The sequence below is a fragment of the Vombatus ursinus genome, unplaced genomic scaffold, assembly GCF_900497805.2.
Source record: "Vombatus ursinus unplaced genomic scaffold, bare-nosed wombat genome assembly UNPS02011572.1, whole genome shotgun sequence".
Taxonomy (NCBI): Eukaryota; Metazoa; Chordata; class Mammalia; order Diprotodontia; family Vombatidae; genus Vombatus; species Vombatus ursinus.
In genome coordinates this window covers 896,834-911,873 of record NW_020951350.1, presented here as the reverse complement: position 1 = coordinate 911,873, position 15,040 = coordinate 896,834, and the positions used below count along the sequence as shown (strand labels likewise).

Below are 15,040 nucleotides of genomic sequence, written 5' to 3'. Positions count from 1 at the left end.
CTGTAAGAATTATTTGAAGATGAAATGCATGTGCGTAGCCTGGAGAACAGAAGAGTCAAGGAGGACATGACAGCTTTCTGTAAGCATCTGAGGGGCTTCTCCTATACAGGAGGAACCAGTGCCTCTGTAATTCTGACTTGTTCCACTTGGACCTAGAAGGCAGAACCAGGAGCAATGGAAAGAAGTTGCAAAAAGGCCCATTTAGGCTGTAAGTCAGGACAACTAGCCTTTTAAAAGTGGAACTGCCTGCCTTGAGAAGCAGGGCATCCTCTCTCCTCAAGAGTCTCCAGCCATAGGGAAGGCTGCCAAAGTGGATGATACCACCACCTGGGGGATGCTGTAATGATCCAAGGGGTTGGTAATAGCCTCAGGTGCAAGTTGGGGGGCACTGAATAAAAGTAAGGGGGCAGGTGGAAGCATAAGGAAAGAAGAGTAGATGAGAAAAATTTGAAAAACCATACATGTTTCATCTGTTGTGTAACAGAGTTAAAGTCGTAGTGATTACATTATTTTCCAAATAAACACACAAAATGCAAGTTATAACCAATCAGTGGTCAAGTCCCATGACAAGTCTTAACAAGCAAGTGTTGGCAGGTGAGCATGCATCAGCAGGATTACGTGCCTGTAATGACTTGTTTACAATACCATACTATACGATTACATGATGCAATATTGTATCATCAAAATTTCAATGAAGGAAAAAAACACAAATTTACAATAAATTATTAAATTTGAGATGCATCATTTTTAAAAAGTATTTTTTTGAAATGATGCAAATTTTAAAAAAAAGTTAAAGGGTTAAAGAAAGTAGATTTCCAGGGGGGAGCTGAGTAATTTTTTTGTTGAAAAAGGGGCAGCAGGCCAAATAAGTTTGGGAACCTCTGGCGCTACATGATCACTTACTGGGTTTAGAATAGCCATGCATTCCTTTTTGTTTATGGGTCCAGCTAGATGGACACCAAGATCCTTCTCAACTTTCCAATTCTGTGATGTTAAATTTGAAATATACAAAAATTAAATACACCCCATGGGCTGCACATAGTAGAGATGCACAATTTCATATTCAGTTTGCATTTTCTGTTGATAATAATAAAAAAGAAAGATTTTTAAAAGGGAAAAAAATGCCTAGGGGAGGGGAGAAAGGAGTGGCTTATCCCATCAGACCCTTATGAGATGCTTCCAACCTTACTGATCACTTTCCCTGAGATCATTTTCCTCTTATTGGCCCTAAGATCAATCAACCTGAGCTTTTGAAAATATCTCAAGTCCTCAGTGGTATTTATCCTACCAAAAAGGCTTGGGAATGCTTCCCAAGTCAAAAACATTTTAGTCCTCAATTAGAGAAAAAGTCTAAGTAAATAGCCTGTTAAATAAAGATCCCTCATTTCTAAAATTGAAGGGGGGAAGAAGGTAAAGGGGGAGGAGAGGAAAAGGGAGGGGAGGGGCATTTATATAGTACCTATTCCGTGCCAGGCACTATGCTAAGTACTTTACAAACATCATCTCGTTTGATAATACAATAAAGGGGTTGAACTAAACGATCTAGCATTCTATTCACTATTCTAGCATAGACCCAATAATTTCCCTTCTCTAGCCTGCCTTCCTCATCTTCATATTGAGGATAAAACTTGTAACATACTTGTAACAATAGCACTGTTATGAGGAAGGTACTTCTTAAACCTTAAAACACCTCCTTTGGAAAGCTTTTATTGATCCTATAAGTAATGGCTTTCCCTCCCCGACAACACGGGGAGATGGAGGTGGATGGGGGTAGAGATAAGCATTTATATTTCACCTACTTTGTCCTAGGCATTGTGCTAAGCTCTTTACAAATATTATCTCATTTGATCCTCACAAAAATCCGGAGGGATGGTGTTGTTATTATCCACATTTTACAGTTGAGGAAACTGAGGCAGACAGGTTAAGTGACTTGCTCTGGGTCACATAACTAGAAAGTGTCTAAGCCTAGATTGGAACTCAGGTTTTTGTTGTTTTTTTTGGTTTTGTTTTGTTTTGTTTTCTCCAGGCCCAGTACTGTATCCAATGTGCCTCCTAAGCCTTTGTTTTGTAGCCATCTTATGCGATGATTATGTAATATTGTACCATGTAGTGATCTTCACTGGTAGCTTACTAGATTGCTGGACTAAGCTCCATGAATGAAGGGAGAATCTGAAGGCTCAAACATTTGTTGACTGAGAAACAAACCAGCCCTGCTTTTCAAACTATTTTTTTCCAGAAGTGTGCATCAGCAAATTTTCTGTTTTCTATCTTTCTCTGATATGAAATTTTTTAAAGGTGAAATGAGCCCATTTAGGAAAGAAACTATTCCAAGGAATTTTTAAAATCACATTTTTTGAATTTATCTCCATTTCAAACAAGTCATCCCTGTGTAGAACCATTTGAACTGGAAAAATCATGCTGTTTCCATGAGAACCAACACTTCAATTTTTTAATAATGCAATCACTAAGAAGACAATGACTTTATTTATTTTCTGCTACTCCCTTCCCCCATCCCTAGAAAAGGACATTCATAAAGACCTCCTTGAATTTCCCAAGATTTCCTAATCAGAGTGACTTTACAAGATTCAATTGCACCAGCCAGAAGTGAAGGCCACAACTTGCATGAGCTAATGCAGAGAGAAGTGAACCAGAACCAGGAAAACACTTTATACAATGACTACCACACTGTAAAGACAAATGTCTCTGAAACACTGACGAAGCCTCTGCTCAGTGCAGCGTTCAACAACCATTCCAGAGGACAGAAGATAAAAGAAACATATTTCCCATCTCTTGATGGACTAGAGTAGAAGACACACATTTTCAGACAAGGCTAATGTGTGGATTTGTTTTGCCTTACCTTGCATATTAATTTTAAGTGAAATGTGGGATTTTTTTCAGGGGAGGGGGAAATTGAAATGGTAATAGGGCAGGAAAATTATAATAGTGGCATCAATAGAGGGGAGGGGAAGGGAGGGAGAGTGAAGGGAAAGGGAAGGGTTGAGGGAGGGAAAGGAGTAAGGAACTGGAATGGCGGAGAAGGGGAGGAGAAAGAGGAAGGGGCAGGGGAAAGAAGAGGGGAAAGGGAAAGGGGAGGGAAAGGGGAGGGGAAGGAGTAAGGGAAGAAGTAAGGCAAAGGGAGGAGGAGAGAACATTTATTATGCCTTTACTAAGTGCTAGGCACTGGGGAAAGTGCTTTACAAATCTCTCCTTTGATCCTCACAACAACCTTGAGAGTTAGGTGCTATTATTATGCTCATTTTACAACTGAGGAAAATGAGGCAGACTGAAGTTAAGTGACTAGGAAGTGTTTACAGCTGGATTAGAATTCAGGTCTTCCTGACTCTAGGCTTAGTGCTCTATCCACTATACCATCTAGATACCTCTAAGATGAGGAAACTGAGGACCAAAGAAAGGGTAAAGGATCCAACCCAGGTCACTTAGGTAGTAAGTAGCATGGCCACACTCTCTCTACTACAAAGCCCCAAAGCTCTTTTACAATTAAAGAAACCCAGCCAAGAGTTAAACCAACATAGTCAAACCAACAGACAGTTAATTTTGTTCAACTCTTCATGGCTCTGAGGAAGTCAGAGGCCTGTCAACATCTCTGTGATTTTATATAATCATCTTATCAAAAGGTCAGCAATGTTGGGTCCCCTCAGCTTCCTCAAACAGCATTGTCAAAAAAAAAACAAACCACCAAACCAACAGGGACATTATCTGCCCAAGGGATGGGTGTGTTCCTCAGAATGCCAACTAAATACCAGCTATGTATAAGCTGCTAAAGTCAACATCAAATGACAATCATTATCCTTCCATTTATTAAATGTTGAGTTAGATTATACCCCTCTCTCCCATCCAATCCTTAACAATCTTCAACTCCACCCCCTACTACACACACATACACATAACTTTCTCCAGAATTGATCTGTATATTATAATCTCTTTCCGATGTTCCTGACTAGTGTGGACAACAAGCAAAGAGTGGATCAAGTTAACTCCAATCAAGGTCATAAATTACACTGTGACTTCCCCTGGAGTATCTGACCTCACGTACATGCAACATACTCTGAAGTGGGCCACACAAATCCCAGCCCCCAGAGACAGATGCAGACACCATGTTACAACAAAAATCAGGCCCGTTTATATTCACATGAGCTGTTTCAGAGCACATAGAGCGCACACACTTATCATCCTGTATTATTACAAGTTAAAAAAAAATCCTAAGTGGGTTAAGAGAGCTTTGAATCATCAGGTTAAATGATACTACCTAGATAATGTAGTAAGTAAACTGTGGGCTTTCAGACAAGAATTATTTGGATTGGTATTCCTGCTTTCTTAACTCCCACCCACACTGACTGCTTAGGAACTTGACTCCAAGACCTGGTGCCTTTGATAGGTGACCCGTCAAACTTGTCATGGGGTGGGAAACTAACCAGTTTTGTCATAGGTTGTTAAGTACCCGCAGAGCATGAGTAAACTATTGGACTTGGAAAATAGTACCTCCACTGGGGCAAGACATATGGATTAAGCTAATGTTTAGTAAATGATTGCAGGAGAGGGAGACCAATCAAGGAACCAGGAGCAGAACAGGCTCTTTTGCTCTCAGACTTATAAGACTGAAAATTGGAAGGGATCTTAGGGACCATCCCAGTCCAGCACCTTCATTTTACTGATGAAGAAACTGGGATCCAGACAGGTGAAATCACTTACCCAAAGTCAATCCTCAAGCTACCTAGGCCTTTCAAGATAATTCTGGGCAGAAAAGACATGGGTATCCCCCTGCCAGTTAAAGAAAACACAGAAGGGATGCATTCCTCAAATGCCTAAGTCATTACACCAAAGCATGCAAGTGATCAATTAGTACTTACTAAGCAACCATTATGTGCCTAGCACTGACTAAGAAAACACAAACAGGTATTCATCTATTGACAACACAATCTGAATACTTTTATATCAACTTGAAATATCTAAAATACTGAAAGAAAGCCCATCTCTGAGTGGGGAGGGGGGGAACCTGGATGCTCTTGCATGCTTATTTCAGTTCTAACAGTCTATGTTTTGACATTCAACATTTTAAGGTCATCACCAGTTCTAACTAATGTCTTATAATAACATCAGAGCAATGCTAATACTGCCTCAGGCATAAGGATCACAGATTTAAAGCTAGAAGAGACCCCAGTATCACCTAGTTCAATTACTTTATTTTTACAGATGAGGAAACTGCAACCCAGGGAGATTAAGTTAATTCATAGTAATAGCATTTAGATAATGCTTTGAAGTGCTTTACATGTCTTATTTGCCTGAACTGCCCAAAGTTACACAAGCAGTAAACTGGGTTCAAACCCAGTTCTTTCTTGAGATTCCAAATCCAGTGCTCTTCCCAGGGGAACAATGCCTTCCCAGGCTGAAGGAAATGTGGGTCTTAATATTCTTTAAGTATCTGCAGCCTAATAGTATAGTAAGAAAAACCCTATTGGAGTCATATGACCTGAGTTTCAATGTTTGCTCTGCTACCTGTGTAAAGGCAAATAATTTAACCTCCCTAGGCTAATTCTTCCTCATCCATAAAAAGAGTGGGTTGGCCTATACTACTCTACAGTCCCTTCCAGCTCCAGTTTTTATGAACTATCTTCCTTTTATGTATATCACGTTGGAGAAGATTAGGCTAGGATAGCAAACACAGTTTCCATCTTTCCTTCCAAGAGTAAGGCTACACAGCAGCCCCTCTCCTCCTCCTTCCAAGTCACCTAAAAGAACACAGTCCTTGCTCAATCTACCGGGAATGAATAAACAAAACTTCTGAGGAAACATTCTAACACTGTGTAATGTTTAAACTTTACTGCACCGGTCCTCCCTAGCAAACAAACCAGCCTGCCCTCTGGCAATAAAGTCAAATCACCTGCTTGGGAGAGCTGCATTTCTCTGTCCCAGTTTCCTATCCAGCTTTATTAGAGGTACCTCGGGTGCACCTCCCCCCATCCCATTTAGAAACTGAGGTTTCTCTTTCAATTACTCATTTCCACACCGAGTCTTAAAGAAAAGATGGTTTTGGAAAATTTCACCTGTGACTAAAACTTCCCCCTTCTCACCAGTCTCTTCACATTTACCTTGCTATATAACCTTGTGAAAGTCATTTCCCCTTTTTGGTTCTCTTTTTCCCCCGTAAAATGAGGGGGTTGCACTCTAAAATCTCCTTCAGCTCCAACATTTTATATTCCACATTCCAGTATTCTACATCCTGGGGTCCCTTCCAGCCCTAATAGTGTATAGTTTATGATTCTAATGATCCTTCTCCCTCTTATAATTCTATGCTTCTAAAAGGCCTTCCAAGTTTTCATATTCTATGTCTCTATCTAGCTCACTTTATTTTCACATTTACCTGTGAGGTTAAGTGGGATTAGTATTTTTCCCAGTTTACCAATGGTGAAACTGAAGCACAAAAATTAAATCAGACTGGTTTGGAATTGTCTCGACTTTTTTTTTTTTTAATTCTTTACAACCTGCTATTATGCTAGGATCAAGAGCTGGGAGGGTCTCTCTCCCTAAATCCAGAACCCTGATGTAAGGAGAGCTCTGGCTACTCCCTCACAGCGGGATTACCAATAAAGAAGCCCATATGGTATTATTCCTTCAGGAATGTGGTCTTGGGGGGAAGCGGAAGTCCCTCTGCCTGACACCACAGTAACGATTTCAGTAACTTTGCCTGCTCTCTCACACATCTGTTTGGTTTTTCACTCATTCCTATTATCCACAGTTAAAAAAAAAAGTTTCTATTATAGCTATATATTTATGTTTCTATACACAGCCTTAGAAACAATTCCTGGTGGATTCCAAGAATCTTGTGAAGTACCTGAAACCAGGGGTAGAATCTCAGGCAATGCTAAGAACACTTGGTTTATTGAATCTATGTCTCCATTCTACCTACGACCTTTCAGACCAAATAAATCCAACTTCTCCAAACTTTGTGGCAAATAGGAAGCCACCTGCCTTTTGCTGCTTGCGTGCAAATCTTTACACCTAAAGTTCCCAAAGAGTGAATTCAGTGCACACCTTTGCCCTCTCTTCTCACACCTGCACTGATCCCAAGTTCCTGGAGATCCCTGAGCTATGCCCAAACCCTCGTAGGCTTCCTTCCCCAAATTAGGCAAGGGTATAATTATGGGGCTGAGAGGTTGGGATGAATGGTCTCCGAATCCCTGACCCAAACAGCAAAGGGAACAGGAAATGGGTAGAGGTGAATCAGAGTTCTCGAATCCTTGAAAGAGCCATCAATCTAACCCATTCTTAACGAAAGAATGATTTATTTATTTATTTTACCTTGAAGGTTTTGAACTCGGATGTCGCTAATCTGCCCGATGAGCTCTTCCCGTTGAAACCAGTCCCACTCGTGCCCGGCCATGAAGGGGGGTGGGGTGGGGGAACGAGGGGGGAGAGGAAAGCCGAAGCCAGGAGCGGAGGAGCAAATCAGCTGTAGCAACAGCAGTAGTGGCAGAGAACAGCTGGGGGGGGGGGGGAAGACTAAGGGGAGGAGGATTAGGAGGAGGGGCCAAAAAGGAGCTCTGCAGCAGCCCCCGCTGGAGCACAGCTGGAGAGCACCACAGCCAGGTCTTCCACCACAGCTGGAGAAGTGGGATACTTGGAGCTGGAAGGAGGCCTGTTAAGAGAAGCAGCCTCGCCTGGCTACCAGGTCTACCGCCCGGAGTCCAGGAGGAGGGCAGTCAGCTACCCCAGCGTCTCTCTCGCCCACGCTCACGCTCGCGAGTCTCATTCATACACACACATTCATTCCCGTGGAAGCGCTAGGCCAGCGCTGGGAGGGGGTTGGGGGTGAGGGAAGGTAAGGAAAGGGAAAGAGGGAATGGGGCAGGGGAAGGGAGGAGGGAAGAGGAAGGAGGGAGGAAGGCAAAACTCAATCCGAGCCTGGAATGGAGCAGTTGTTTGTGTGTGTGTTTTCCTTCCCCTGTTTCTTTTTTTTTTTCCGTGTTTTTTGTTTGTATTTTCTTTCTTTCGTTACTGGTTGGTGATGATGAAGTCTGAGGTCCCTGCCGCCTATATTGTGATGTCTCTGAGTTGCTGAGGCTCTGCTCCGGGTGACGCACAGCAGGTTTAAACCAAGTGACCGCGGCGATCGGGAGAGACAGGCACACCTGGTTAATATTTGCTGATGACCCGGCGACTCTCCTTGTCCAGGGAGCAGTGCCCTGCCCCCAGATCCGGGGTCATTCTTAACCATTCTATGCCTTTGCTCCACTCCCCGCAGTCCAGATAGGCTGCAGCCCACCCGAGAGGAGCCGCCCACGCCCCGGGAAATTGGACTGGAATTGAGACAGAATGAGCGGGGCGGAGCCAAAGGGTTTAGGAAACTGAAGCAGGGTAGAAGAGGCAGAATTAGAGTGGAGGCGGAGTCCAGTTCTGAGAAGTTCTGAGAGAGCCTTGGCACTCCAGCTGACATGTAGGGCCAGTTTACTGTTACTGTGGAGTGGGAGAACCGGGGGAATAGCTGTCCCAGACCATTTATCTAAGAACATCTGAATCCATTTCTATGTTGGCATCTCTGTCCTCTTTGATTTATTCCAGAAATGTGATTTGGGAGAATGTCACTGGAAGGGATGAAAAATTATTCGACTTTTCCCTACCAAGTCAGATTTGACTCCCAAACTGGAGTTCCTGTGTCATGTTAATGATACCTACCATTGGTATAGCTTGTTTGTTTGTTGGTAAAGAGCCTTCATAGGAGAGGATGCTTGGTTTGGTGGAGAGAAGAATCAGAACAGCTTTATAGCCTCATCTCTTAATATTGACTTGGCCAAGTCATTTCCCTCTTAGGACCTCACCTTTTCCCTCTATAAAATGAAAGAGTCTGGGCTGGATGATCTGCAAAGTCCTTTCTAGCTCGCATATTTTATGTTCTGTGATTCTAAGAATGCTTCCACTCTGAAAGTCAATGCTCTAAGGTCCTTACTAGCTCTTAAGTTTGTTCCAATAGGCTATGCTCTATCTCCTCACAACCCTTACCTGTGAAGGAGGTGAAACAACTATTTTTCCAGGTTTACGGATAACAAAATAGTCACAAAAACTAATGATTTGCCCTTGACTCTGATGTGAGTTAGTGCCGCAGTGGCTTCCTCCTAACTCCTAGCCAGGTACTATGCCTACTGGATCAAACCAATGTTTATATGCGTTGCGGGGGAGGGGGGGGGCGCGTTGTACTGGGGCAACTCCTAGGCATGGATGAGATGCTCTAGTCCAAATTCTGCCCCATACATATAAAATATTGAAGTAATATAATGCCTTATGTGACAGAGGGAAAAAAAGCAATAGTATCTATAGGTCATTACTGATTATTTCCAGGAACCAGCCATCTAACCAGTAACACCCTCATGTTTCACAATCTCCATTTTATAAAGAAGGGAACTAGGGCATGGCATACAGGTTGAGGCCAGAGAGTAAATAGAAGGATTGGGTGGAAACTTCAACAATTCCTATACCCTGGCCTAGTACCCAGTGATAAGAAGGTTTTTGATGTATGGGTGATAGATCAAGAATTTAATCAAGGAAGACACTTCATATTGGAGAGAACACTAGACTTCAAATCAAAAGACATGGGTTAAGTCATGACTCTGACACTAAGTAGGCTGTGTGACCCAGGGCAAGCCATTTAATGTCTCAAGAGCTTTAGTTTCTTCATCTGTAAAATATGGATATAAATCCTTAAACTCTCTATTTTGAAGGTATGTTGTAAGGAAAGGGCTTTGTAAGCTTTAAAGTGCTTGAGAAACAATTATTGGGTATGACTTAACATCCAATAGCAAAGTAATGATGCACACCAAATAACAGGATTCTTTTTTCTGGGTTCCCCAATTCTGATCCTCAATGAATGCCTGAGTAGAAGAAGCCTTTCTTATTTAGTTCCTTCTGCTAGCCATCTTAACTGTTTTCACATTCAATTTATTTTAGTTAATAGCCATGGAATTATACTAGTCAGAAAGTAATTTTCTTTCCAAAATGAAAATCAAAGAGAATCAGCCTTCCTGTCTATTATAAGGCAGTCACAAGGGAAAGGAGCCCTTTATCAATATAAAACATGGTCATTTGACTCAAGGATAGATCATTTTTCATGATAGAAATGATGAATCCAGTGAATGAAATGAGTTCAGCAGAAACAGGAACCAACACATTATTCTGGTTTAACTTTTAGTGAGCATAATATTACATATTCATTCATCCAACCTCATGTCTTTGAACTGATGGGGGCAGAAAAGGAAATATTAATCCTCTTAGACTGATAGGTTGAGTTATTCATTCAATGTTTCTTAAATACCATATTGTGTGTTGAGTTCTGTGCTAGACATACAGAGTTTAAGCAAGACATGGGCCCTGCCCTCAGGGGGTTTACAGTCTGTAACAGAAAACGTATGCTATATATACACAGATCGTTATAATACAAAATAGAAGATAAGTACATTGAAAAACTCATTTATGAAGTACTTTAATGCTTACAAGTTTCCTTACAACAACCCTGTGAGATAAGTAACATAATTATTATCTGCATTTCACAGAAGAGGAATCTAAGTCTCAGAGGTTAGATGGCTTGTTCATATCCACATATGTCAGAAAAGGATTCAAACCCACATCTCCTGCTTCTACAGCCAGTGCTTTTTCCACTAAATAATTACCAATATATGCAAAAAGAATACCAGTATCCAAATCCTAGCTCTAGTCTTACTACTTGTGTGACCTTGGGTAAATTATTTAAACTCTATAGGACTTGGTTTTCTCATCAGTAAAATGGGGGTGGGGGTGGAATAGGGGACCTGTGAAGTCCCTTCCAGTCTTACCTACTAATTGTACAACCTTCTGCAAATTGCTTTATCTCTCTGTGTCCCGGTCTCCTCATTCATAAAATATATTAGATACTAAGATCCTCTATGTTTTGTTGTTGCTGAGTCATGTCCAAATCTTCATGACCCCACTTGGGGTTTAATTTGCTATTTCCTCCTCCAGGTCATTTTACAGATGGAAAAACTGAGGTAAAGAGTTAAGTAATTTGCCCAGGGTCACACAACTAGCAAGTGTCTGGGGCAGGATTTGAATTCAGGTCTTCCTGATTTCAGGCCCAGTACTCAATTCATTTCACCACCTAGCTAGCTGCCTTATATCTGTTACTACGATCCTGAATCTATGCTATAGGAAATCTCAGTTCAGGAGTCCTATGATTCCAGAGAGCAATTATGTATTTTACTGATGGCTACTTAATTAAACAATCTATTTGGGAACTTTTTAGGGAAAGAGAAATGGGGTATAAATATGAAACCATTCCTAAAAGTAAAAAATCATGGGAATTTGCCAGGCCTTTTTAAATAACTTTCAATTCTATTGATTTAGACAAATCATTTAACTTTTCTGAAACTGTTTCCTCATCTGTAAAATGAAAGGGTTAGAGTCAATGATATTTCAGTTCATTCTAGTTATGAATCTATGATCCTATGATGTCTATGGCAGTTAGGTGGTGAGGTAGCTAGAGCTCTGGGCCTGAAATCAAGAAAACCTTAGTTCAAATCCAGACAAAGTTACCTCCCAGTTATGTGACCCTGGGCAAGTCACTTAACCTCTGTTTGCCTTGGGTTCCCTCAACTATAAAATAGGGATAATAATAGCACCTTCCCAGGGTTGTTGTGAGGATCAAATGAGATAATTGTAAAGTGCTTAGCTTAGTCCCTGGCACTTAATAAATGCTTGTTTCCTTCCCCTCTCATGATCTCTGTCATTACTTGTAATAGTCACCACTCTAAAGGAAAGGGCTGAGGGTTATAGAACTTATAATTAAAAATCATGTCCAACCTTTTCATTTTACAAATGAAAAATTTGAGGCCCAGTAATGTTTAGAGACTTGCACTAAGTCACATGGATAATAAATAGGAAATTCAAGAATCAAATCCAGTTCATTGGGCTCTAAACCCAGTGCTCTTTCCACTACATTTAATTACTGGTGTGTAGATACTTCTGAGGGTAGCATGTGGGAAACATAGAACCTTGTATAATGTAGATACTTAGAACCAACTATCATAAAACAAGTCTGACTTTCTGAAAGAACAATAAATTTGAAAAATATCAATCACTATACACATAGAACAACACCCAGTTGTATTGGTGGTGAAGTCAATTGGGGTACTTTCATATTGTAGTGTTCTGTTTTTTAAAATTTACATTTTTTAATTAACAAAAATTATTTTTTCTCCCCCCCCCCACCATTAGGAAAAAGAAAAACAAAACCTTTGTAACATAGCATTCTTTTTAAAGTACATCATGGCCAAAGTCTGAAAAGGGGGTTAATGTCCTCCATTAAGAAGAACAGTTAGTAAATCTATTACTCCTTGGAATTCATGGATAAAATCTTTAATTTCAAGTAGGAAGGTCAGACCTTAGAGATCACGTAGTTGTCTGACAATCACTTGTCCCTTATAGATATTAATCATCTCTTCATAATAAGTAAGATAAACCTCCACTGAAAGCCTCCTCTGGTGCCTCATTTTTGGCATGAAGGTTCTACCAGTGATAGATGGTGCTCTTAATTATAATAATGGTAATGATGATAATTAACTTTATATAGTGCCTACTGTGTGCCAGGCACCGTGCTAAACACTTTACAATTCTCACAATAACCTTGGGAGATAGGTGCTATTATTATCCCCATTTTACAGACAAGAAAAGTGAGGCAAACAGTTCAAATGACTTGCCCAGGGCCATACAACTGATCATCCTCATTGTCACCTCCAATATCTCTGTTCTTCCTTGACCTCCCAGTTGCTTTCTCCTATTTGGGCCTCAATTCTCCCCTCTTCATAGTCTTGACCCTATAATTAACTAATTCAACTGCACTCTTGATTCGCTTACTCCCTTGTTTTATTGCTATTTATGACCAACTCTAAATCATCCCTACCATCTGCTTTCGCTGTTCCTGTTCCCTTACTATTGAATGATGCTGGAGAAAGACAGGCAGCTCTGCAAAGTATAATTATAACTATATAGTCATGCTCTGTCATCTGCGGTAGAGCCCCACTGCTGCATAGAAATCCTTTCATTCCTCCCCTGTTGATTCTCTATCATGCTCCTCTCAGTGGATTTTCTAAACATCCTCCTGTCTAAGCAGGTTCCCTGTGCTGTATCCATCTTGCTGTTTATGTATCTATCTTGCTGTTTATGAGGTTATCTCATCTTGTCAATTCTATCTCCCCAACATCTTCCACCAAAGTGATTATACTGAAGCCCAGGTCAGTGCATGTCACTAAATCTATTTGTAGAGAATCTGGGGGGCAGCTAGACGGCACCGTAGATAGAGCTCCGGCCTTGGAGTCAGGAGGACCTGAGTTCAAATATGGCCTCAGATTCTTAACACTTACTAGCTATGTGATCATGGGCAAGTCACTTAAACCCTGATTGCCTCACCAAAAAAAAAAAAAGTTTTGGTTCTCTTTCCCAGATCTAGGCTGGCAGCATCTCTCCCTCAAAGCTATAGGGTTACCCCTGAGGATGTAGGGTGTCTTTAATGTTATCAGCTCAAGCCTCTACTGGTTAGGTTCCCTCCATTGTTAGGTGCCAATGACTAACACTCCATTTCTGTTTAACCACTTAACATCAATTTACTTTTTCAAAAGAACACATTTACTTCTAAGATATAGCAAGAAGAAAAGTATAAACATTTCTTCTCAAATCTCAGGTCACATTCTCCTCTGCACAGTAGAAATATATTATTGGTCCTATCAAATTCATGTCTACATATGGCTTTAAGGTCAGATGAGTCCTTGTCTTAGCTTCCTTTAGATTGGGTGTCCTGACAGTCACTTCTGAAGGTTGTTCCTTCATACCCAGGATAGTATGCTAAATTGACTGAAAAACCCAGATATTATGGCATGGGGGCACCAGGAGGCTTACTCTCTTGACCTTATAAAACTCACAAGGTTGAAATCTCCAGTCCTTTTACCTGAGATGAAAAAGAACACAATGCAGAGGCAAAGGACTGAGGTCTGTTTTATAATTGTTTGCATGTTATTTCTTCCCTGAGGATGTGAGCTTCTTGAGAGCAGGGACTATTTTTTGCCTTTCTGTAGCACAGTGCCTGGTGCATAGTAGGTGCTTAATAGATGCTTGTTTGACTGATTGATTGTCTGACTGACTGATAAGGCCATGTGACAGTCACTGTGGGGAGAGGGTCCAAGGCCCAGAGAATAGACAAAAAACTTGGCCACTGTTCTGGTATGTAGTCAATCAAAAAATTTCACCTACTCATGTGATTAACAGACTGTAACCAATCACAAAATATCTACACATGCTCTAGTATCTTCAAGGCACTTTTATTACATGTTATCATATCTTTCCTGGAAAGACTCCCTAGGCTTCTCCATATGGGGAGATGCTGTGAGGTTTTCTTGGCCCCATTCCTTACTGTCACCTCTGATATCTCCAGCCTTCCTAGTTTTCCCTCATCCCTGTTCTGGCCTCAATTTCCTAAATAAATTTCTGTGGAGCCCTGTTACCACAAGATCAAATATACCTCAGGACAAAGTCTTTTGTCTGGCATTTAAAGCTCTTCATAACATAGCTCTCTCCCACTTCCCAGTTTTCTTACACATCACTCCCCTCGTACTCTATGACCCAATCATTTGCTTTTTCTCTCATGAGATTTTCCATCCATTTTGCATTTGATGTCCTCCATGCTTGGAATTCTTTTTCTCCTTACTTATGTCTTTGATATTCCCTGATTTCTTTCAAGACTCAAGTCAAGTGCTACCTCTTATATAAAGACCAAGCCTGATTCATGAGCAGTCTGGTATTTCAGGTTAGAGGTTGGAACAAAATGAAATACTTGTCATTTTAAATGTCATTTAAATGAAACATTTAATAATTTAAAATGTGGTTTACTTAGAAGAGGTTAAAAGGATAGGATGTGGAAGCATCCAGTTCAGATGACTTTCTCAAGGAGTTTAAGTGAAAATGGGAGGAGAAATAAAGGATGAAATCTAACTGGCAGGATAATATCTGG

At 40.9% G+C, this 15,040-nt stretch overlaps 1 protein-coding gene across 2 annotated transcripts in view; it reads right to left on the bottom strand.

Moving 5' to 3' along the window:
* CLMN (calmin) overlaps nucleotides 1-8,216 on the bottom strand; it is a 158,037-nt gene extending 149,821 nt beyond the window's left edge. Inside the window, exon 1 of one of the 2 annotated variants that reach the window (XM_027856590.1) lies at nucleotides 7,318-8,216. In XM_027856590.1, coding sequence (XP_027712391.1) covers nucleotides 7,318-7,399 — 82 coding nt within the window. In that variant the 5' untranslated portion in view covers nucleotides 7,400-8,216. The remainder of the gene's footprint in view (nucleotides 1-7,317) is intronic. The other variant, XM_027856589.1, reaches the window with a different exon arrangement.
* Between the last annotated feature and the right edge of the window lie 6,824 nt (nucleotides 8,217-15,040).